This window comes from Choristoneura fumiferana, chromosome 24, assembly GCF_025370935.1.
Source record: "Choristoneura fumiferana chromosome 24, NRCan_CFum_1, whole genome shotgun sequence".
Taxonomy (NCBI): domain Eukaryota; kingdom Metazoa; phylum Arthropoda; class Insecta; order Lepidoptera; family Tortricidae; genus Choristoneura; species Choristoneura fumiferana.
The window spans coordinates 8190668-8217729 of record NC_133495.1 but is presented as its reverse complement, the minus strand read 5'-3'; the positions used below and the strand labels follow the sequence as shown (position 1 = coordinate 8217729).

At 38.1% G+C, this 27062-nt stretch overlaps 1 protein-coding gene across 1 annotated transcript in view; it reads left to right on the top strand.

Annotated features, from left to right (window-relative positions):
- Positions 1–27062, top strand: part of LOC141442015 (facilitated trehalose transporter Tret1-like) — a 48896-nt gene that overhangs the window by 8111 nt on the left and 13723 nt on the right. Inside the window, exons 2-5 of the mRNA XM_074106929.1 lie at positions 14346–14575; positions 17194–17364; positions 17947–18099; positions 21138–21264. Of these exons, the coding sequence (XP_073963030.1) occupies positions 14346–14575; positions 17194–17364; positions 17947–18099; positions 21138–21264 (681 nt within the window). The remainder of the gene's footprint in view (positions 1–14345; positions 14576–17193; positions 17365–17946; positions 18100–21137; positions 21265–27062) is intronic.

Genomic DNA, 27062 nt, shown 5'->3' with positions numbered 1-27062 from the left:
CCGCGCGCTATGAGTTTCGTGGTACGAGGTACTCAGTTATTGTCAAACGCAGCCGCGCGGGCCAGCGGACGCGTGACTGATGGCCGATGGGGTCAGAAGGTTTTCGAATGGCGTCCGCGGACTGGGAGACGAGCTGTCGGTAGGCCTCCAACAAGATAGAGCGACGACCTGGTTAAGATCGCGGGATCGCGGTGGATGCGGAAAGCACAAGACCGGTCTGAGTGGAGAGCCTTGGGGGAGGCCTATGTCCAGCAGTGAACGACTTTCGGCTGACATGATGATGATTATAAATACGAAAGCTTGTATGTGTGTGTGTGTGTATGTTTGTTAATTCTTCACGCTAAAACGGCTGGATGGATTTGAATGAAATTTGATTTGTAGATAGATGAGCATTTGGAATAAGACATAGGACTTTTTAAGCAGCGTTTCCACCAGAGATGTGCGAGGCTGTGTTGCGAGGATTATTTTATTCATTACCCAATAGAAGCGCTTCATTTACCTCGCCTCGCTCCGCTCAGCTGTTTCCACCAGAGATGTGCTGAGGATGTGTAAATGAAGCGTTCCTATTGGTTAATGGAAAACACATCCTCACGCATTATTGAAGGAAACGCTGCTTAATCCCGCTGTTCTTACGGGATAATTAACAAACCGCTGGTCAAGTAATGAAATTTGGCATGGTTGTCTCCAATGCAACGTGAGTAAAGACCTCGATGTAATTCCCACGGGAATTTTGTAAAATCCTGAAATTTCAATTCAACTGCTACACCTAATGATTTACGCGTGCGAACCCGCGGGTAAATAGAAGTAGTTGTATATATTGGCTAACAATGTATTAATAGTCACCTATGTTAAGATATCTACACACGTGTCTACAAATACTTTGGCACTGTACATTGAATGCCTTGATGAAACTAAGAGCTACGAATCTAATTAGGATTTGAAATTAGTAAAAAACCGCCCAAAATAGGGCTCCGTAGTCATTACGAAAAAAATAAGTAATATTTTTTAAGGATTTCGTATTTTGTACGGAATCTTCCAAGCTTAGGTATATTTTATACCTTAGGCTGGTATTTACTCTTAAACTACTAATAATTCTCAAGCAAACTTAGCCGTTATAGTTTTCCTTGGAAGTTTGATATACGTACTACCATCCTGATTTTTTTCATTTTTTTCCACCCACCGGTTTAGATTTTAGAGGGGGGGGACGCTCGAGTTTTATGGAAATTTGCACTTTAAAGTTGAATATTTCGCAAACAAATCACTGAATCGAAAAATCGTAGCAAACCTCTAATGGTTTTAAAGACCTATCCAACGATACCCCACACCATAGGGTTGGATGAGAAAAAATGTCGGCATAGTTTACATATTATTATATATTCATGCAAAATTACAGCTTTCTAGCATTGATAGTCCCTGAGCAAATCCGCGGACGGACAGACAGACAGACAGACATGGCGAAACTATAAGGGTTCCGTTTTTGCCATTTTGGGTCCGGAACCCTAATAAGTAAATCTGCCTAAAAAAAGCACATTAAGGCACATATAAGGCGATGATTGCTTTCCATAAAGTGACCCGCTTCCCGATTGTTTTCCCCTCTGGTGGGTCATTATCGTTTCAACCGGCTCATTCTTGTGGACATTCTTCTGTAGAAATGGCCGAAGATTCTGATACAGTTGTTTAGTTATCTAGAAATAAAGGAAATCTAACAAATAATCGAAAACGACATCAAAATCTACAGCCATATCGCAAATAACCTAACCAACAAAAAGGTAGCTTAATTTTTTGTCTGTTCGATAACATAGATTGTCCAGCTTTGATTTATGAAATAAATAAAAAACAGTAAAATACCGTACTCAACTGCTAGACATAATAGTAAACGCGTGCAAAACCGCTGGAAAAGGTTAGTTATATAGAAGCTACATACTCAAAAAAAGCACCAATTTAAACGGGATGAAAGTTTCTAATATTTATTTATTTATTCTATTTTTTTAGAGTAACTAACTAACTACAATCGTTTACTTGAATAATTAAAATTATTAGATGCTGCATTATTTAAAAAAAAATACTTTAAACCATTTTTAGTATGCGATTGCTTTTATAGCCTAAATGAGTACTTTCCAAAAAATATTATAATTATTGTTAAATTAATGCATTCAATTCGAGTCCATTCCGGCACGCATAATTGTTGAAAGTCATAATGTGATGTTTGTCATTAATCTTTTTTTCTCTTTGCTATAAAACAAACCTAACCTACCTTATCACCTTTATGTACCTTATGTAGCCAGGACGCCACATTATAGAGATCTCTCACTAGGTGGATGTTCTATAAAAACTTCTACGAGTATGTATCTAAAGAATGACCATTTAAAAATTTGTGAAAACTTACGATCTCGCCGGAAAAAAGTTATGACTTTCAAAAATTATTCGACAGTGCAAATGAATTGTAGTCCGAAAAGGGAAAGCTGTTGAAACTTTGCTCACCCGCGATCCCGACCCGCGACCGCGAAGTAATTATTTCAGTTCATTAATGGACTCTGCAAAGTAACGCCGGATTCAAATTTTTTTTTAAATTTCTTGAGGCATAAATAGTAAAGTTTCTTGTCTATATAATTATACATATACAAGTTGTCGACTTGGATTGTCAAATTTTTTACGCTCTTCAATTTGATGTGCATTTCGTTCGAGTCTACCGTAGACCGGTACGAAATTATTAATATAGAATAGATTATAAAACAAAGTCGTGTTAGTTACACCATTCATAACTCAAGGACGGCTGGACCAATTTTTATGATTTTTGTGTTTTTGGATTTGTCTTCGTCAGGAATAGGATAATAAATATTAAAAACGAAAAAATGTTGGAAAATTGTCGAAAAAAAAGAAAATGTTTATGGGTTGTCAGTTATAGTCCAAATCCCCACGCACTTACAATAACTTAGTTATTTTTTATTTGCCTAGGAAAATATTCCCTTAAATTAATTGATATGGCAAAACAACGTTGGTTGGTGGTTTGGAAACACAATCGGTGCCGCTAGATGGCGCGGTTGTTGGTATGTTATCATAATTTTAATGTAGTGTTTTTTGTGCAGGACAACTTTTGCCGGATCCGCTAGTTTCTTATAAACAAATCTTCTCCATTTCTTCATATCTTGATGTTCTCTTTTATTAGATGAAGTTCATGGCACTTGTGTGATAATGTTGAAGGATCCACCTATTAATGTTCGTCAACAACAAAAATAATTACTAACTATAATTAATTACACAGATTAATCAAATAATAGAGTGGTAATTGTACAATCCCAACAAATGTTTTACTTGTAAAAATAGAACCCTTCTTCGGGCAGTCCGGTAAAAATTAGTTATGTTAGTTACTTTAAATAAATAAATATCTTGGGACAATTGACACTAATTGACCTGACTAGGAGAGAGGGTCTAGGAGGTAGGGACTCCAAACCTCAGTAAATATATTTACTGTATCCATACTAAGCAAAGCTTGTGTGATGGATACCTTCTAGGCAACTGATAAACATACTTACGTATATAGATAAATACATACTAAACATCCAAGACCCGAGAACAAACATTCGTATTATTCATACAATATCTGCCCCGGCCGGGAATCGAACCCGGGACCTCAAGCTTCGTAATCAGGTTATCTAACCACTTGGCTATCCGGTCGTCAAATGTACAAAATGTTTCTTATTCGTATTCTTAAAATCTAACAAAAACCAAGCATAATATCGGGATAAAAACCGGCCAAGAGCGTGTCGGAGACGCCCAAAATAGGGTTCCGTAGCCATTACGAAAAAATTAAGTAATATTTTTCTAAGGATTTCGTATTTTATACGGATTAATCTTCCAAGTTTAGGTATATTTTATACCTTTGGCTGCTATTTACTCTTAAACTACTAATAATTCTCAAGCAAACTTAGCCGTTATAGTTTTCCTTGAAAGTTTGATAGATTTACTACCACCCTGAATGTTTCAAAAAAAATTTGCACTTTAAAGCTGAATATTTCGCAAACGGATCACTAAATCGAAAAATCGTCCAACGATACCCCACACTATAGGGTTGGATGAGAAAAAAAATCACCCCCACTTTACGTCTATGAGAGGTAATTACGCTAAAAAAAATTTTTTTTTAATTTTTTATTGTACCATTTTGTCGGCATAGTTTACGTATATATCCGTGCAAAATTACAGCTTTCTAGCATTGATAGTCCCTGAGCAAAGCCGCGGACGGACGTACAGACAGACAGACAGACAAACAGACAGACAGACAGACATGGAGAAACTATAAGGGTTCCGTTTTTGCCATTTTGGCCCCGGAACCCTAAAAACTAGTCGATGTGCTATTCCAGACATCCACGTTTTTGTATATAACATTTTATCCAAATCCGTTTTAGAAAACATACACACACTGCGATTGACACACGGTGAAATTTTACCGGCCTCACTTTGACATCCGTAGAACTCTCTTTTCTATTTACTTGGAATGGTCTGACGCACAGGTAAGTATACAAATTTTATGCATTCTCACAAACAAAACCGAATTAACATAACACAAGAAAAGCGTTAGTTATTAATTTTCTTACATAACCTTAATTGTAGTCTCGACTGTAATAACATTTCGGTTGGACGGTTGAATAAGCGACTATTATGTAATAGTCAATCATTGTGCGCAGACGTTGCATTCCATTGCATAATTTAAATTTTATTGAGCTAGACCATCTACTTAGGCAGTTGTCTCACCGCCGGCGAGGAAACGATTGGCTATCGACTATTTTCTCGCTCAAGAAACGAACAAAAGATATTAGATCCTGTGTGAGTAAAAGAGATACATATATTAATAATTGATCGCTGGCGGTTCACACTGCCGGCGAGAACTCGCTCTTACATCATTTGTCGCAGCGACAAGAGCTAAGACTCGCTGAGCTATAAAACTAGCTCAGCAATACTCGCTCAGCGCTGTTAGCTTGGCGGCCGCCCGGCTCGAGCGCGTAGAGTGAGTAATCGCCCGTCGTGCTCGAACACTCGCTTTTCACTGCTCGCCTACTCGTTTCTAGTTACTCGCTCTGCTCGCTTCTCGCTCATCGTCGGCAGTGGGACAAGTGCCTTAATAATATAAATGAGAAAATGCCTATTTGTTTGTTACGTATAACAGGAAGACGTTCACTTTAGAAACCAACCGACTTACAGTAGTAAGACTACCTGACTACGAAGCTTGAGGTCCCGGAATAGAACGTCTTCTGATATATGGTCGCCAAAAGAAAACCTTTCTCCGCCTACGTTTATCTGTTATTCGAACGATGTCCCAAGATACAGCCTCCGGGTCCCAAGATACAGGCTCAGTCTAGTTTGGGATCCACTGTATTTAATAATTGATTGTAATTATCCTGGTGTTATAATAAACATTTTTTCATTTTCATTTTTCATGTACTTACATGTAGGTAAGAGCTTAGATATTTATTTGTGTATAGTAGTAGTGTATAGTATTTTTATGAGTTTATGTATTATAATTATTTAAAGCATTGTATTGAAGCTGTCATTATTAATGACTTTTAAACTCACTCTTTGTCGGTCCCTAACTGATTGCTCCTCTCATCCACTCAGATGCTGACTGGTAGTGATCTCTTAAAGGCATAAGTTCGGATTTGTAGTATCTCAATGTTTGTCTCTTGAGTTTGTTTCTTTTTTTGTACAGTAAAGAGTTTATATCATTATCATCATCTCAGCCGTAGGACGTCCACTGTTGGACATAGGTCTCCCTCGTAGACCTCCAGTTGCTTCGGCTGGAAGCCACCTGCATCCACCGTACAAGACAAATTCAGTTAAAATAAGTGGACAACGAATCATCTACAATTTGAAGCATTTTATTCTATCAGAGAATACTTCAAATAAATAATAACAGTCAAATTATTACATTGTTACGCAGAAATAATATATACATATCTCTAACGATTAACTTTAATTTTCAAATTTACTAATAATCAGTATTTAATCTTGATTATTAACATACTCATTAAATTTACTTTAGCCTAAAAAAACTAAAGCGGCAATTACACTGCGTTGTTCACCTAATGCGGTCGCCGAATTTGTTTCAAACTACTTCGGCTAACGAACGTCGTCTTTACATTAGTCTGTGCGGCGGCCATATTAAGGCGGTGGCAGCTGTCGCTCGCCGAATGCGGCCGACTACCGTGTTCATTACACTTTTGCGGTCGCCGTATTAGACTGAGAGGTGGCAGGAATTTTTAAAACGATCATGGAAACGGTTAGACTCATTTTTATGTGTTGTAGAGTGGTCTGCTGATGTGAATAATTTTGGTCTGCCTGCTCTCAGTGGGTGCAACTTTGAGATATAGCGCATAAAAGAGGCTTTATTGTTGCGAAAAAAAAACGATAACAGAAATGGTTAGTTTTAGTACATATTCAAAGTATGGCGTCTCCTCATGTGAAACGAATTGGTCTGCCTGCTCTCAGTGGGTGCAACTTTGAGATATAGCGCATAAAAGAGGCTTTATTGTTGCGAAAAAAAAAACGATAACAGAAATGGTTAGTTTTAGTACATATTCAAAGTATGTCGTCTCCTTATGTGAACCGAATTGGTCTGCCTGCTCTAAGTGGTTGTATTTCAGAGTTATGATGCTCGCAAGATGCTTAATTGTAAAGAAAATTCAAGGTAATGGTAATCAATAAAATAAATCTCAGAGACCGTTAGTACTAGAAAGCTGTAATTTGGTATAAATATACTTATCTATCACGCCAACAAAGTGATAAAATAAAAAAATAAAAAAACATTTTTTAGGGTACCTCCCATAGACATAAAATGAGGGTGATTTTTTTTTCTCAACTAACCCTGTATTGTGGGGTATCGTTGGATAGGTCTTTTAAAACCAATGGGGGTTGCTAAGACGATTTTTCGATTCAGTGATCTGTTTGTGAAATATTCAACTTTAAAGTGAAAACTTTCATCAAAATCGAGCGTCTCCCCCTCTAAAATCTAAACCATTGGGTGGAAAAATTTGGAAAAATTAAGGATGGTAGTAAGTATATCAAATTTACAAGAAATATTATAACGACTAAGATTGTTTGAGAATTTGTAGTAGTTCAAGAGTTACTAGCAGCCTAAGGTATAAAACATACCTAAACTTGAAAGATTCCGTACACAATACGATATCCTTAGAAAAATATTAAGTACTTGATTTTTTCCTAATGGCTACGGAATCCTTTCTGGGCGTGTCCGATACGCTCTTGGCCGGTTTTTGTTAATTCAACTTACTTGTATAAGAAGTCTTCTCTAAGAAGTTTGGCTAAGTGCCACTTGCAAGCGCATGAACGACACCGTCGGAGTTGAAGCGTCGTGAAATCAGGAATCGATTACGAAATCCCCATCTTTGTTACCAAAGCTGATTACACTATAATTATAACTGATTGCCGCAGATAGTCGGGCTCTCAGATTATCGCGCTTGGTTATAAGTCACAGCGCCGTCTCAGTTCAAAGTCGTGGAGGTTTAGCCTTCACCTTAGCTCTCCACTCCTGTCGGTTAGCGGCCTCGTTCTCCCACTGAGACGGCACTATGGTGCAACTTTTCATGGTTCTCTTTAGCACGTCCTTATACCTCAAAACTTGTCCGCCATGCTTACGCTTGCCATCCTCAAGTTCTGACCAGAAGACGCGCTTCGTCACCCGCTGCTCTGACATTCGCGTAACGTGGCCGCTCCACCGAAGTGGTCGCCGCATGAGGTTGGACTCAATGCAACCTACCTACATTGGCTCTGCGCAGCACTTCGGTATTCCGCACATAATCAGACCATTTGATCCTTCAAACCTTTCGGAGGCATCTTAGGTGGAAACGGTCTAGCATGCGGATGTGCCTGTGATACGCGGTCCACGCTTCAGCAGAGTGCAATAAGTTAGGAAGGACGATGGACATGTACACAGAGATCTTTGTGACTAGTTTAAGGTCATGCGAACAGAAAACCTTGAAATCCAACTTACCGAATGCTGCAGCTGCAGCTCCGATTCGGCTGTTAATCTCGGCGTCAAGGTCACACACACACGCGCTAGCACACAACCTTGCTTCACCCCACAGGTAACGGGTAAGAAGTTTGATTGTTCACTGTCGAGAGCGATGCAGCACTGCATGTCGTCATGCAGGAGTCGGAGAAGTCTCACAAAGTTTTCTGTGCATCCTATCTTACTGTGTATGTACTACCCATAGAGCTTCTCGGGGGACACTATCAAAGGTTTTCTCGAGATCGACGAAGCAGATGCACATGCGGCGGCTTTGCTCTCTGTTCTTTTCCTGTAATTGCCGCAGTGAGAAAATAGCGCCCAGATTAACAGCCAAATCGGAGCTGCAGCTGCAGCATTATATAAGTTGGATTTCAAGCTCTTCTGTACGCATGACCTTAAACTAGTCATAAAATCTCTGTGCACATGTCCATGGTCGTTCCTAACTTATTGCACTCTGCTGAAGCGTGGATGGTGTATCGCAGGCACATTCGCATGCTAGACCGTTTCTACCTAAGATGCCTCCGAAAACTTTGAAGGATCAAATGGTCTGATTCGTGTGTGGAATACGGAAGTGCTGCGCAGGGCCAATGTAGGTGGCATTGAGTCCTACCTCATGCGGCGACAACTTCGGTGGTGCGGACACGTAACGCGAATTAGGTCGAATGCCAAACTGAGTCTCAGGCAATATTTTTTCAGAAAGTTCCTTAAGGCGGTTCATTAGGACTCGGGCAAATATTTTCCCAGGGACTTACATCAGAGAAGTACTCCTTTTTTCTTATATAAGACTTTCAAGGCTGATGGGACTCTCTCTTCTCTCCACATCAGCTGAAAGAGCTCCCATACGGCCGTATGCAATTCCTCAACGCCGTTTTTGAGCAGTTCACCCGGTATAAAATCAATTCCGACCGCGCGCTTATTTTGTTGTTGCTTAATACTTAGCAAGAACAACCTTGCTTTGTCTCAGCGGCTAGTCCAGCTTTATGTCAATAGGAAGTTGGGAAATTGAGCGAACGTGTTCCAGGTCAACCGACCTATCTACGTTCAGCAGAGAGTTGAAATGTTCTGCCCATCGCATCAGCACTTCTTCCTTACCTTTAAGAAGGCCTTCGCCACTAACAGGCTTAAGTGGGACTTTTGCAAGTGAAGTCGTGCCGATTAGCTTTTTAATTTCACCATAGAACTTCCCTAGCTGATTAATATTTGCAAGCCACTGCAAATAGCGAGCTTTGTCTTGCCATCACTTGTCTTTTGTACCCCTGTGCTGCCGTAGAGGACGTCGGTTATCAATCGCCTTTCTAAGGACTCCATCATTCTCATCAATCCAATCCTCGTGTTTTGGTTTTGGACTTTCAGACCTCAATCAGCATCAAGATCGCCATGATCTTATTAGAAAGAGGCAACGCAGCAATCAAGTCATAGTATATTTTCCTTGATCCCGAGATCCGTAAGCCTATCAACGGTTAGAGACGTCGGCTTAGTTCTACCAGATGTACAAGGCAAGGAGGATGGAGGCGGAGACGAAGTTTCGTGACAACAAGCCTATGATCGGTCCAGAAGTGTGCACCACGCATGACACGGGTGATTAGGACTTGGGAAACATCTCTTTGGCGTACGATGGCATAATCTATCAGATGCGTGTTTGGACCTTGGATGCATCCACGTGTTTTAATGCTTGGCGGGAAGTCTGAACATTGCGTTTGTAACTGCAAGATGAAATTGTGCACAGAAATTTAGTAGCAGCTGTCAGTTATCGTTCATTCTGCCTACTCCGTGTCTACCTAGAACATTAGGCCATGCAATAAAGTCCTGTCTGACTCTGGCATTGAAATCACCCAACAGAAGGATCTGCTCCCTGGGTCGTACACTCTCCATACAGTGACTCCACGGAGCTTATCCAACATACAACATGATAACATTAAGGTATTGTTGTTATCCAGGTGGAGGCGCAAAGTGATCACGCGGTCCGAGATGTGCACCGGATTCTCTTGTAACTTCTTAATGAGTTGATCCTTGAACCGCAAATCCTACGCCTGACCTTCGCGGCTCGGACGAGGCGAGTCCTTTCCAGAAGACCTTGCTCCACCAGCTCACCCTCATCAGCAAGGTGTGTTTCGCTGAGAGCAGCTACATCGATATTATAGCGAGAGAGTTCCCGAGCTACAATGGCGGTCTTATGCTCTGGGCAGGCGTTGTCATTACGATCAAGAAGAGTTCGCACGTTCCATGCACCAAATCTCATTTGCGATTGATTTATAGTATTATTATTATTTATTTTGATCACGTGTTTTAAGATGCGAAGGCAGCCGCGGTTACACTACACCTTCCGTGTGTTTGGCGTGAGCTTTTTTCAGGACACCTTTTCTAGCCCCTTCCAAGGCTAAGCAAAGAAAGCAGTACCACCCTTCATAGGGCTGCTCTGATGCTCCGGGTGCTGCCGAATCCTCTCAGTCCCCCAGTGCAGAACGAAGCGACCACGGTGTCATACAACACCCCCAGAGCCGCCCACGTGTTGGCCTCAGACAAAGCCCGGTTGCATCAAACCAAAACCTTTCTACTTTAGCCATTCTCCGTGGGACTTTGTTGCTTCTAATATTTGTATAAATGAATACGGACTCCTTAATATGTAATGGTAATTCACCGTTTCACTTGATACCCAGTAGAGGATTACAAAGAAAAATCAAGTAATCGTGAAACCAGGAATCGATTACGAAATCCCCATCTTTGTTACCAAAGCTGATTACATTATATTATATAAGTTTTGAGGTATAAGGACGTGCTAAAGAGAACCATGAAAAGTTGCACCATAGAACGAGGCCGCTAACCGACAGGAGTGGAGAGCTAAGGTGAAGGCTAAACCTCCACGACTTTGAACTGAGACGGCGCTGTGACTTATAACCAAGCGCGATAATCTGAGAGCCCGACTATCTGCGGCAATCAGTTATAATTATAGTGTAATCAGCTTTGGTAACAAAGATGGGGATTTCGTAATCGATTCCTGATTTCACGACGCTTCAACTCCGACGGTGTCGTTCATGCGCTTGCAAGTGGCACTTAGCCAAACTTCTTAGAGAAGACTTCTTATACAAGTAAGTTGAATTAACAAAAACCGGCCAAGAGCGTATCGGACACGCCCCAGAAAGGATTCCGTAGCCATTAGGAAAAAATCAAGTACTTAATATTTTTCTAAGGATATCGTATTGTGTACGGAATCTTTCAAGTTTAGGTATGTTTTATACCTTAGGCTGCTAGTAACTCTTGAACTACTACAAATTCTCAAACAATCTTAGTCGTTATAATATTTCTTGTAATTTGATATATTTACTACCACCTTAATTTTTCCAAATTTTTCCACCCAACGGTTTAGATTTTAGAGGGGGGAGACGCTCGATTTTGATGAAAGTTTTCACTTTAAAGTTGAATATTTCACAAACAGATCACTGAATCGAAAAATATTTTAAAAGACCTATCCAACGATACCCCACAATACAAGTTAGTTGAGAAAAAAAAATCACCCTCATTTTATGTCTATGGGAGGTACCCTAAAAAATGTTTTTTTATTTTTTTATTTATCACTTTGTTGGCGTGATAGATAAGTATATTTATACCAAATTACAGCTTTCTAGTACTAACGGTCTCTGAGATTTATTTTATTGATTACCATTACCTTGAATTTTCTTTACAATTAAGCATCTTGCGAGCATCATAACTCTGAAATACAACTACTTAGAGCAGGCAGACCAATTCGGTTCACATAAGGAGACGACATACTTTGAATATGTACTAAACTAACCATTTCTGTTATCGTTTTTTTTCGCAACAATAAAGCCTCTTTTATGCGCTATATCTCAAAGTTGCACCCACTGAGAGCAGGCAGACCAATTCGTTTCACATGAGGAGACGCCATACTTTGAATATGTACTAAAACTAACCATTTCTGTTATCGTTTTTTTTTCGCAACAATAAAGCCTCTTTTATGCGCTATATCTCAAAGTTGCACCCACTGAGAGCAGGCAGACCAAAATTATTCACATCAGCAGACCACTCTACAACACATAAAATGAGTCTAACCGTTTCCATGATCGTTTTAAAAATTCCTGCCACCTCTTAGACTATATGCAGCATGCGGCGAACGACTCAGTGAAATTGCCGCTTAAAGTTTAGAAAATAAGATATTGTTTGCATGCCAATATCAGGTTAGACATGAGACAGCTAGCAGTACGAGTATTTATACGAGTAAGACCAATTTTACCATGTCTAAAGCAAAATAAACTATTTAATTTCATCTCATTTTATTTTATTTAATTTAATTTATCTCTTGTAAAGTCCCAGTAGCTGATTGTATGTATGAATAGGTGCATATATTTTCCATTATCAAGCCTCCGACCTCTCTCATACATACACTCAGTTCCCATTGTACGCGTTAATGAGCTATGTCGTGTACCACATAATTGTCACCTATAGACAATGACTTTTAATTATGTTAACGGGTAAGACTTCGTAATATGTATGGTTTGTGCCAATCCAATTTATACTTAAAAAGGGTAAACAAAGACGCCATTAACCCGACTACAGACATTAATGATGTGAAAATCTAGAAACTATTGCAAAATAATTAGTCTGTTCAGTAAATCGATTAATTTATTAATTGAATAGATCAAAGTATTTTTGTCTATTTTATTATTTACAATCATCATCATCCTAGCCTATATACGTCCCACTGCTGGGCACAGGCCTCCTCTCAGAACAAGAGGGCTTGGGCTATAGTTCCCACGCGGGCCCAGTGCGGATTGGGAACTTCACACGCACCATTGAATTGCTTCGCAGGTTTGTGCAGGTTTCCTCACGATGTTTTCCTTCACCGCAAAGCTCGTGGTAAATTTCAAATGTAATTCCGCACATGAATTTGGAAAAACTCAGAGGTGCGAGCCGGGGTTTGAACCCACGACCCTCTGTTTGAGAGGCGATAGGTCAAACCACTAGGCCACCACGGCTTCATTATTTACAATACTTGATTTAATTCCAAAGCCTGTTTATTCAATTATAAAAGCAGTCACTATTTTTTACTTTTAAGGTAAATAAATAATAATCGCTTATTCAATCGAGTATTAATCGATTTTTAAAATGTCAAATTTCTTCTGTCTTTGCTACTACAGATTTTATACGAGTTTCATTCAAGAAATAACGTCAGATTTTGACAAAAAATTTCAAATGAAAAATTGAAATCAATTGAATTTTGGTGAAAAGACACGAATTATAGATTAATGTGTTATTGATTCGATCCAGTGGGTGTTTATACAAGAATTTTGATGAAATCGGTTTGTTTACACTTTCCATAAATTGGATTGGCATAACGTATAGCTGATTGTAGCTACTAGCTTTGACACGCGGCTTCGCCTGCGCTGGTAATACATTCGTACATAAATTAAATTACGTATAACGAAAAATATATAACAGTATCCGCATAAGTAAATCTCGCGACAAGCTTTTATATCATACTAGCTGTTGCCCGCACCTCCGTCCGCGTAGAACTTATTCTCAGGCCTACCGAATATACAAAAAAAAAAAAAATTGGTCAAGCCATTTTGGAGGAGTGGTTACAAACACTGACACGAGAATTTTATAATGTATTAGATAAATGTGTAATGTAATGAGTTGTTTGGTGGTGTGTTGTATCTAATGTTGTGTTTATTTTCTTTTTTTAATTCAACCTGATTAAAACCTTGCTTTCATAGACTTTTTATAACTTTTATTTTTTCATTATTTTATATGTGTCAATCCAGATCATTGTATATCTGTATGCTAAGTTCCATCTAAATCTATTTAGGACAAAAGTATTATAATATCAAAAATCATAGACAATAAAAAATACTTCAAGCCCAAGAAGATCTAAAAAGTTGTGGAATGAACAATCATCATCATCCCAGCCTATAATCGTTCCATTGCTGGGCACAGGCCTCCTCTCAGAATGAGAGGGCTTGGGCCGTAGTTCCCACGCGGGCCCAGTGCGGATTGGGAACTTCACACACACAATTGAATTGCTTCGCAGGTATGTGCAGGTTTCCTCACGATGTTTTCCTTCACGTAAAGCTCATGGTAAATTTCAAATGTAATTCCGCACATTAATTTCGAAAAACTCAGGCCATAGGTCAAACCACTCGGCCACCATGACTTAAATGAACAATGAATTTCATTTATTAGGATATCAGTGGGCTAATTTTCTTATTGTTCAAAAGATTGACAATCAGTTATTATGCTCGATAAAGCAGTGTGAAAGTTTATTAAACAGAGTAAAGATTCTCTTAATCTAATTCGAATGTTTCTCTTCCAGTTTGCATGCCCATCCTGGCCTACGGAACTGCCATGGGCTGGATCTCCCCCCACCGGGAGCTCCTCATAGGGCCCTACGCCCCCTCAGAATACCCAGCTTCAGAGGAGCACATATCTTGGATGGCTAGCATCATGTTCATATTTGCTCCAATAGCAGTCTTCCTCTTCGGAGCCGCGGCGGACAGATTTGGGAGAAAAAATGCGCTGCTATGCTGCTCCATACCAGTTGCAGTAAGTACCTCATTATCCCAGCCAATATAATTTATTATATCCACTGGGCATACGCCTCCTCTCAAGATAAGAGGGCTTGAGCCGTAGTTATCACGCAGGCCTTGTGCTGATTGGGATCTTCACATACACCATTTTTCTCATAATTTTGGCCGCGTAAAGCCCCGAAAAATCCCGTGGAAATCCCCAAAAATTACATTAAGAAAACTTCTACTAAGTATAATAAGTTTTATAATAAAATTCTATAAAATATTACAAACGATTCGGATACAAAATTCAGATCTATTGTCAAGAAGACATTAATATCTAAGGCGTATTATAAAGTTAATGATTATGTCGGCGGCCGATCGTAAAATCCGCCAGATCACGAAATTCCTAGGCATATCGTGAAATGCCGCCATTTCATGAATTGGCTAAGGGACATCCGCCATATCGTTCATAACTCACCGTTTAGCGATTTGCCTAGTGACGTTTAGGCAGATCATTAAATTCCTAGGCATATCATGAAGCGCCGCCATTTCATGATTTGGCCAGTTTAGGCAGATCATGAAATTCCTAGGCATATCATGAAGCGCCGCATTTCATGATTTGGCCAGTTTAGGCAGATCATGAAATTCCTAGGCATATCATGAAACGCCGCCATATCGGTTCTGGCACTTCGCCGGCCGCTGCCGCGGCACGCTCGCTTCGCTCGCTCGGCTCGTGCGTCGTGATCACAATTAATACTAACCACTCCTCGCTTCGCTCGTCGTACCTAAATTTTTCTATAGTGAAAACTAGTGAATACTTTATTTACCAACAAAATTCTAACCTCTAAAATACGGGCAGACGTCCATGGTTTTTTCACATTGTGCACAGAATCCGTTTGATTCAAATAAAAAGAACGGAGCTGATGTTCAAAAGCTTCTTTTGCACTTCTATTTTGAATTCAATCACTATTTTCGGTTTAAAGATCATTTTGTTGCGACGCCGACATGCCATCCTGCAAACAAACACGGGCGGTCAGCTGGTCACGGCCGCCATTGCATACGCAGCGCCACCAGTGGCCAAATAAGAAACTATTTTACGATGTGCCCGGTATAGAGCTAGGAATATCGACGAATGCGTTGCTCTAATCGATCTGCCGTATTATTTCTCAGGCACATCGTGATATGCCTGGCCAACGTTTAGGCATATCATGAAATGGCGGGGTTTCACGATATGCCTAGGAATTTCGTGATCTGGCGGATTTTACGATCGGCCGCCGACAATTATATCATGGACAGGGATATTTGGAAATAATTCCGATCCGCATTAGCAATCCCTTCAAATAGCGAACCTACTGTGTTAAAAATAAAGTTGTGTTAAATACCATATCATTTGATAATACTTATTGTAAATCTGTTTAAAAAAATATACCTCGTTGAGTTTCTTGCCGGATTCTTCTCAACAGAAGTTTTTTTAGAACCGGTGGTAGATTTTTTTTTGACATTCATAAGTGCTTGTTATACTGCCTAAATTGAATAAAGATATTTTGACTTTGACTTTGAATTTGAGTATTAGAATAGTTTAACAAAAAAGATGGATAAAATTAGTAAATTCGTTCTGGAATTTTATGGCATGCATGACCAAGGGAAACAGGATTTAATTTTTATGTACAAGGTGTTAATTGTTTAGCTGACCTCAGACAACAGCCTTATTCTTATTTTAAACTAGTTTAACGCATATAGTTCGTAAGTAAAAATACCTTAATTATCACAAAAACCATTCGCATGTTTTGCTAATTCAGTAATTCTTCTTGATTTCTAACTCTACACTCATAATTTGTAGTTGTCAGTTGCGCTTTGAAATAATGAAGGTATTCGAAAATAAATACAATCAACTACGAGTAACTTAAAATTAACGAAAAATGTGGTGTCTGAGGATTTCAGTTACCGTAAGATCGGGTTACTTTAGCCCTAAAAGGTAACGTTGCCCATTGAGATTATGTTACTTGTGCCAGGTTTTATTATATATGGTTGGTTTTAGCTGACAGCCCATACTTTAACGTTGTTTATTGGTCTCTTCTATAGATAGCTATGGAGTTTGCATACGGGTCAAAGTAACCCTTCATACGGGTCAAAGTAACCCTTCATCGGGTCAAAGTACGGTACATATTTAATTAACACCTTGTGTATAATACTCAGGCGGCACAAAGTTTGGCCCACTCTCCATACAAACTTTCCTATTAGGTACTGCATACATTTGAGGGCCAGATTTTTTGCCGCCCAGTATATTATGTATTGTTAATATAATTAAATTTAAATCGCTAGGCCCCAAGAGGACGTAATATTTAAAAGAAAATATTTAAAAAATATTGCAATAAAAAATCTACTGGCCTATATAAATGAAAATGAATTGCCGAAATGGTATGTAATTACGCGCATAACTTCCGAACGACGGCACCGAATTAGATAATATATTTTTTGTTTTGTTCGTTATTGTTAGAACAAGGTTTGTGCGTAACAAAATAAAAATAAAAACTCTAACGGGGCGAAGCCGCAGGCAACAGCTAATAGGTACTAAATAAAATAATAATAAAAAAAAACAAGCTGTGACTACACAATCCTCCTAGCTTCAGACTAACTCAACCTTTCCTCCAGCTGGGCTGGACAGTGAAGTTGCTCTGCGCGCACCCGATCGCGCTGATCGGTGCGCGTGCGCTCATCGGCTTCGGCTCCGGCGGCGCGTTCGTCGTCTGCCCGCTATACGTCAAAGAGATCAGTGAGGACTCCATCAGAGGCATGACCGGGACCTTCGTTATATTCTCACAGGTGAGCTGATTATGCGTATTAATCACAATTGCAATACGAGTATATACTGAGCGGGACAAAATTTGGCCCACACTACATGAAAATGAAAAAAAATGAAAATGTTTATTTCACTAAAACAACATTGTTACATAAATTAAGGGTTCGGACTTCCTATTAAGTAAACGTCATACTTGTATCAGGAATCCCCGCTCCTCCATAACACAAGTTGTGGTTATAAGAAAAAAAACAAAACAAAAAAAGAACAAAAGAAAGGAAAAAAAGGATATTTTTAACTATTATACTTAATTAAGCAGTGTGTGTGTGTGTACGTGATTATGATGTACATATTAAAAATACTTTATGGAATATCGTATCTTCCCATTCATCATCACCCAGTCACCTATATATCAACCCACTAACTTGTAGCTTACATACATACAAAATTACCTATTTTTGCATACATTTGAGGGCAGATTTTTTGCCGCTCAGTATAATACAATACAATACAATATGTCATCGGTTTTAGTGATAAGACAAAATGCATACATATATTTAAAAAAACCTTGTAATTGGTTCGGGAATTAAACCGGTTTATTGAAACAGACAGTGGGCAACCTGTTGGTGTTTATCCTGGGGGACCTGCTCCCGTTCCAAACCGTGCTGGGGATTCTGCTGGCAATCCCACTGGTCCACTTCTGCATCCTGCTGAGGCTGCCTGAGACTCCTTCGTATCTCATCAAATGTGGGAAGAATGAGGTGAGGGAGATTAATCTACAGCTAAAATAAAAACTGGATTGGAAATGTTGGTTAAAAAAAACTATTTAGTCCATCATTCAGATGCCCCTCGGTGAACTGTTTGATCATGGGCTTGACTCTTACTCAGTGTTCTTCATAACCGCTTGCCTGTATTCCATCTTTTGGCTCTTTCTTTGGATTACTCCGTGCCGCCTATAAGGTAATTTATCTTTTCAACTTGCAATTGAGTAGTTTTTAAGGTAAAAGGAATATTATTTTATTTTTTCCGTCAGTTAGAATATCAGAGAATATTGTCAGTGCCGGTTTTAGCACTTCCAGCGCCCTGGGCGAGATTTCTACGGCGCCCCCAACTTTTGGGAATTTTCTAGAACCGGGAACGGCCCGGTACGGCACGGAACGGTCTTCCAATCCACCTTATTTTAATTGTAATATTATATTATACATCATAGCGCTCGAGAAACATAACCGCCCTTAAGGCAGTCGGGTAAAAATGAAAAAGGCTTGCCACCACTGTACCTAGTTAAGAGAAGAATGACATGTCATGTAATGACAGGAGGATTTTGACATTCACTCATTAATTTCATTAATTCTCCTTTTATGCGATTAGTTATTCATGTAGCCTGTGTGAGCACTTATTCACTTCAACTCTCTGTGGCACTACCAATACTTAGCTAAAAAGAAGCTAGAAAAAGACTTGAGCACGCCTAACAAATACCGGATAAGGGCTTCCTTAATACGATAAAATATTTATAGAATTGATCATCCAAACATAGTTATTTATAGATTCTTGCCTAATTGAATTTACAGAATAATATAATTTTGATTTCTGATTTAATAAACCTCCATTAAAAATAGTAAAGCACTGGTCGACTATACTTTGAGAGCGACACAATCGTCTCGTCACTAAATAGTCTCGTTACTTTTATAAGTAGGTACCAACATAATATTATTTAGCTAAAACGAATTAACTACATATTTAGTTGAAAATTTCTTTTGGTGATATTTTTTTATAAAATTCGCTAATTCGCGAAATTAATTCGTAGGTGCCAGTGCCACTCAAGGGAGATTTTTTCAAAATGGCCGCGCCACTTGACAGTAAATTTTAAATATGGCGCCGCCACTCCAAGGGATAGTTATGCATAGAAACAGAAAACAACGATAGCTACATCACGACATTCATTGTATTAAAACGGTAGAAAATGCTTTACTAACGTAACATTATATGTATATGTTGTTGTTTGTTCTGTTGCAAATCAATACTGATGGCGCGTGATCTATATTGAATGACTAATGGCGGGTCGCGACTTTGCGTGATTTTTGTTGATGGTTTGTTGTTATACTATGGTATAGTGGCTTACGCTTGTACGTATGTATGTATGTATGTAAACACTTTAATGTACGAAAGAAAAGAAACAAAATCCATACTATATACTAATATTATAAATGCGAAAGTGTGTTTGTATATTTGTGTGTTTGTCCGTCTTTCACGCCGTAACGGAGCGATGGATCGACGTGATTTTTTGCATAGAGATAGTTCATGGGCCCGAGGGAACAGCGCGCGATAACCGAATACCACGCGGGCGGAGCCGCGGGCAAAAGCTAGTAAAATAATAAAATTAAAATAAATAAATAAAATAATAATTTCATGTTTAGGTATATACATTATGACTGTTTGTTTCTCAATAAATAAATGGTAAAAAAATCTAGAAACTTTGAGATACTTGTACAAGGGCGGACTTATCCCTTAAAGGGATCTCTACCAGTCAACGTCTATCGTCTAACGATAAAACGGTAACGGTCTTAAACGTCTTTAACCCTATCTTACAGTCAGTTTTAGTAGCTAGCTTCGAATTGGAAAATATACCCGGGGGCCTACTACGAAATTTGAAGTTCGTATATCGCACCGTCCCTCTCGCTCGTACTAAATAATATTAGCGTCAACGGAACGGGACGGCAATATACGAAGTTAGATTTTTGTACTTCGTAGTATATTAAGGCCTGTTTCGAAGCTGGCTACGAAACGGGAATTCTTTAGTCTCATCTCGAAACCAGATTTGGTAGCTAAGTAGCTTCGAAATGGAAAAAAATATTCCTAATTCGAAAGCACAATTCCGCAGTTTGCTGTACTGCTTCCTAGATATGTTATAGCATTCAATAAAGAGTCATTTTTTGTATTGTATTGTAAAAAGGAATAAACACATAGCCGATCATCTGCAATGTTCAAAACCGGCCAAGAGCGTGTCAGATACGCCCAGGATAGGGTTCCGTTGCCATTACGAAAAACGTCTATGGGAGGTACCCTAAAAAAAATTTTAGTTTTTTTTATTTTACCACTGTCGGCGTGACTGATATGTATATTCATGCCAAATTACAGCTTTCTAGTACTAAGTCTCTGAGCATAGCCGCGGACAGACAGACAGACAGACAGACAGACGGACAGACATGGCGAAACTATAAGGGTTCCTAGTTGACTACGGAACTGTAAAAAAACAAGTCTTAAATAGTCTAGAGCTCTGTTAAGTACCTAGTAGTAGAACAGTCGAGACATATGGTCGAGACCTATTACTGGGAGTTTTAAAGTAGGTCATAATTTTGAACACTGGTCCCGACTATCATGTTTTTTTAAGTAACTTGACAATGTTGTAAACTATTAATCGCGTTTCTCCCTTTTTACTTTTCATTGTTTTTTTTAAGGCAGTCGGGTTTTTCATTCTTAGGGCGTACCCTAGCTGACGCGGTTTGCACAGAGCGGGTGGACACCTATTGAAAAAAATTGTATAGGTAAGCCGCGCTAACTGCGCGCTGCGCGTGTGACGGATTGTACCTGTAGGGCTACTACGAAACTCGAGACTCGAAGTTCGTGTCGTGCGGTCCCTCTGACACTTATACTATTTAATACGAGAGCGAGAGGGACGGTACGACACGAACTTCAATTTTCGAACTTCGGAGTAGGCCCTCTGCACCCGCGCCCGCAGGCGCCCGCGCCAGCTAGCGTAGGCCCTTAGTGGCTGCTATGTGATGCTGAAATTGATCTTCAGGAAACGGCCCGTGTGCTGAGCTGGCTGCGCTCCCTGCCTCAGGATGACAAGCGGATCAGCGAGGAGGTCGACAGGCTCATCATAGAACAGACCACCAGCGAGCCCAAGTTCTCCCCCAAGTTGCTGTGTAAGTCAATCTTAGTACTGTAATAGGTCTTTTACTGCCAGTAATAGGTGATAGACTGATAAGTATTTTTTTTATTTTAATTGTACTTGTACTTGACTGTACTTATCCTGGTACGGCACAAATTGTAATAGGTCTTTTACTGCCAGTAATAGGTGATGACTGATAAGTATTTTTTTATTATCTTTAATTGTACTTGTACTTGACTGTACTTATGCTGGTCACGGCCAACAAATTGTAACCAGTCTATTGATGGTTTATTTTTAATTATACTGGCCTTGTAATTAATAGCTAATTTAAAGACTAACTAACTACCCCTTCTTAACCTACTTAATACTACACTTAACTTATGGTAACGCTATGGTGATTTAACTTAAAATTAATTTATGGCCTTGTGATCGTGAATCGTCTAGTGGATTAGGAACCTACCTTATGCCAGCAATAACCTAAGTGCTTTTATTTGAGAATTAATTTGAAAAGCCTACAGTTGTGTTTCTAATGTTATAATTAATTAAGCAGTACCTAACTTCGTGATAATTTTGACTCTAGATTGAACTCTACTGAACTTTAGGGTGAAATTTAATTACTGAGATGTGAATTTAGATATACTAGTATGTTTAGACTGGATAGTTCTAGAAATGGATCTTTCAGGTTACCTAGAATAATCAGTTTGGAAAAATGAGAGGAAATATTTCTACTACGGATAGTGTTTGTGTTTGTATTACTTCTGAATCTATTTTGACTTAAAACTAAGTTTAATACCGAGACCTGAGGTCTCGGAGGATCTCTTCCAGCCACCCCCGATCCTTTCCTTTCGCACACCAGAGCAATATATCTCTTTGGATATGTCAAGTTGTGATTTTACTAGACTAAGCACTAACTTTCGGTGCATTCAAATCAAAGTATGGAAATACAAACACAATGTTTTGTAACAAGTTGAATCTAATTTTAGACTTATGGTTACTTATTCTATGTTTATATTAGAATACTCTATGAGATGCTTAATTATAACTTTGATAATTAGTTCAGGAATGAGTTTAGACACTTCAGCTATTCATTTACTATAGGCACTAGTATCTCTTAATTTAGATTATGTCTTATCTATCTTAGATATATGGAATGTCTAATTTGACATAATTTTATTTTGGTATAATTACTAATCTCATAGTGACTTTCACTTATTTTAATGAGCTATCTACTTAGTCTAATTTTCTAGTTCTACCAGCATTTGGCGTTACCAGAGTAAAGCAGAAAGTAAGTACCGATTTCTATACTTTACGCCCAGAACACAAGCGTTAATAATAATCTAACTAGCTTATAACTAGATAACCCTTGGGTATTCAAGATAACCTCTGTATTAGGTTTTGGACTCGTCTATGACTAGTTTTGTCTCAATTCATATATTTTAAATGAACAATAAACTGTTTCAACTATCAATCCTTAATCAATTATGTTTAAATCGAGATCGAATGAAAAGTACGTAAATTTCCAGATAGACTGTTGCCTGGTATGTGTCAACGTAAGCTATCGACCGTAGTCAGGATTTCTACATCCGTTCACTCAATGTAAGTAGGTACGACAACTAAAACAGATAGTATGTATTTATAACACGAAAGACTTTTGTATTTTAATTGATAGATGGTCCAAAACCCTCTACGATTTTATCTCTAACTTATTACTAGACATAATTTGATGAGATCTTAATCAAAAGTATGAATATGATGTTTGATATTAATTTTATCAAAACAAAGCTTATTTTAGCTGGCAATCGTAATTCAAATCGAAATTAGATGATAATTGTGTTAAATATTATTCAGTAAGTTATCTGGCATTTAATTGTCCACTTAGCTATGAGATCGTGTCATATCAATTCCCGCTTATTCATTATAGGAAAGACAGCTAAAATATGTTATTGTTATTTACTCTTAACAAAATGATCAAACCGTATTTTGGTTTTAAATTGAAGTCAACTTACTAATTTTAATAAAGTTATTCGTAGTCAAGTTCTTATGAACTAAGTTTTGTATAATGAAGTTTTGACGTAAGTACTTAAATAAATTTTATGTTTTATTTTCTTTCTTAAAATCTAGTTTATGCCTTAAAACTATGTGTGTGCGAGTTTAAGCTTTCCCTAGCTCTGTGTTGAAGTTTAGCAATTTGGAGGAAAACCCTCATAGGTGAACTAATTGTGTGGTGAGTTAAAAATAGTAACTTTTCCCGGTGTAAGGAAACGCTACTCTAGCTAAGCCCTATGAACTTCCCTACCTATATAGCCCTAATAAATCCTACAATTGTACTTTAAGCTTGCCTGAGGCCCCTACTCTCTGTCTGTGATTAGCAAAACTAGGGAATTAATCCCACATGTACATTTAGTGTAATGTAGAAATTCACGGTGCAATGAATTTCTTCTAATCTCCTATCAACAATGATGGTGTGTATACCTAAAGCCCTATCGGTCCCTAAATGGTGCTGAGCTCCCAACTTTCCCGAAGGAAAGTCCCTATGACGGGGAGCCCCGCGGAACAGCAGAATACCTAACGTTGTGCATAAATACGTAAATAAATAGGGGACAGGAATTCTGAGTTTCTTAAGTACAAACCAAGCGTCAACAAGACACGCATTCACTTCGACGAGCGCTACTTAGTCGTTACAAAAGACAAACAGAATCCACTGGTGGCTGGTACGACAGTATTTTGCCGCTGAAGCCGCCACAGCTTCAGGAAGTGGAAGCCTATATCATCTACTGTTGTCACCGTTAGGTATCAGACGATATAAACGGACTTAAAGCTCAACCAAGGTACGTTATGGAGGAACCAAAGTCATTTCCATTAAGTTGGGAAAAACACAGAAAAGTTATGGGTTAGTACAAAATATACGTAGGCTGAAATGAAACGCTATAAAACGATCACTCCACACTACAAGAACAAATAAGGGACTTCACCGCCACAAGACCGCAAAGTCCCTCACATAAAGATTTTCCGAATGAAAATCAGCACTAAATATTTCACAAATAATTAAAAACCAGAGAGTTAATCATTATTCCGAAGATTAATGATCAAGACCCCGACACTTTACTTCCTGAAGAAATACTCACATTTCTTGTAAATTAAAATTAATTCATTAAATAAAATCAAAACCCAATTAAAATTAATGAAATAAAATTACCCGATACTATTGACTCTAATTTGTTAACAAAATGGCGCACAGAAACTAAACCCCCGACTAGCAAAATAACGATGTTGACTCTACGAAATCTAAATCCATCTGGCTCCCGCCCTTTTTGTGTCACCTCTATTTATAGCTTCTCTCCCGGGACCTCTGGTATTTTCGCGCCAAGCGACCAAACGACGCAAGCTTACCAAAGTCGACAACGTTGACATTGCCAGCTCTCGCTTTTTCTTCTGCCAAATCCTTATCTCTCAAAATAGCCAAATTTTAACCGTAGAATTTATTTTGAACTAAAATTTCCTATTTATCTTGACACTATCCTAGCTTAACTATTCTAGTAAATACGTTTCATTTTTATATTGTGCTACAACAATAATTTTCAATAAATATTTATATGTATTTGTCAAATACTTCAATTTTACCTCAACGTTTTAATTTTCTTAACCTATCTAACAATAATCTTACTTCTAATGATAATTTTCTACTTATTACTCCCTACACTCTTTGAATATAAATAGCCAATTACATACTTCTATTGTTCGTTATAAAATAGCTAATTTGCCTACAATTATAAACCGGTATCCCCAATTTCGCGCCACTTATTCATAGTTCCCTTTGTCGTATTAACGCTACTCAAAATTTGCTTATAATTTCGCCACGTTCCTACTTTAAGTCAGTGCGACAGAGTACTTGTAATTTCGTCTTAACTAAATGTGTAATTACTCTGCTAATACTACTCCGTTTTGAATGAAAACTTAAATTTATAATAGATAATGAACCAATAATCTATACTATGATTACGTAATGCTTGCATTTTCGGTTTTTCTTAACTTATTTAGCTAATTTCGACAACTTGCGCTTTCCATGATGCTTTCGTTGATATTTCTTTAAATTAACATAATTATTAACATCAAATGTATCTAAGATCTACTCTAGACTAATACTAATGATTCTATTACTATATCAAGTCTATTTTTGATGAATTTGTGACCATATTTCTTGTTTTTAGATAAAATTTACATTTCCATTACCTAAAGCGACCTCTATAATTCCCACGTGAAACTAACTAAATAGCCTCCCAGGTTAATCTGCCGCTAAACCAGTTCGGCATTAGTTCACTAATTTTCCATGACGCCTACCATTAATTCCTTTAATTGACCATAGATGGCGTTCTTTTACATTAATTATTATACCCGAACAACAATTCTAATCTCCAATTAAATTTAACATTTACTCATTAAATTGACTGCTAAATTATCCCTGCTTTAATTACATCGACATTCTAATCTCAATTACTCTTATTTAACTGTCTTTGTCGACATGTTTTTGTTCGAGTTTCCATCAAACCTTCATAGATGGCCCCACTAACAATTTTCTACTAATTTATTCCCAGTGACGGTCGTGTGACACATCCGAACCGTTACAGCTTTTCCCCTTGATAGACTAAGAAGTAGTTAATATACAATTAACGCCGAATTGGTCTATCACACTTATGTCAATATTTAAAATTTAAAATAAAATTTTATTAGTCTTATAATTGAAATGTGTTTTGGTGGTGTGTTTTTAACCAAGCTAAGACTATCACTATTTCTAGCCTACATTTGAACCAGTGTTGAAACTCACAGATATGAACACAGTTACAATCCAGTCAGAATGTCTAAGACTCTGCGAAAGATCTTGGTTGTGAGGCAAGATAACTCTAGTAGTAAATCGTATCTCAGCTTCTAATAAAAGCATGATAGCAAGGTCTAACTATCAAGTCCTAGTAGAACTACGATTCTCTCCTTAAGCCCAGGCATTCCTTTCGATTATTCACTTACCAGAAGGTCAAAATGCCCAATCCATTTGCCTCCCAGTCCAGACTTAGCCTTCAATAATGACTTCCTAGTCTTGGAGCATGTGTAGTGTAAATTTTTAGTTCTGTCCACTAGTAGAGTACTAAAATCCTTGAACGCAGTCTACAAAACTGATTTTGCCTACTGGCCTATCCTAACACCTCCATCAAGAATTCTAGTTGTAAGTGTAATGTGTTCAATTATAACTACCAATAAATGATCCAATCATACTACAGAATTATTAGTTATTCAGGACCCTCATTTCCTTGACTATCTAATCATTCTCTTTCCAAAGCCCCTTACATGGCACTATCATAATACCTTCACTCTTTAATCCTTCACTAGTGGTACATCCAGTTTTTTTTTTTTTCCTTCTTACTCGCTGTCCTGTACAACCAACAACCCCAATTAGTTTAACTAGACATCTTTTGTTTTACTTTTAAAATTATTTCTTAACCCCTTTTTTTATAATAATTCCTACCCATTAACTTTTCCTATTCTATTCTTATCATAAATTCCCTTCCCATTTATCACCTTTCCCTACGTGTTTGTTTTTTTTTTTTTCCCAGGTACTTAAGCCTAATATATACATATCATAAAATCTACTCTTACTGTCTACATATTAACTACCAAACGCTTATAATATAATTGCTAAAATTTCTAATACTACTGTAAATATTCTATCTACTTTTAAATTAGGTCATCAATTTAGATACCATAATAATTCTATTTCTACACTCTTAACTCAGCTCTAAGACATTAATTTGGCACAAAACCAACCCAAATTACTTTTGCGTT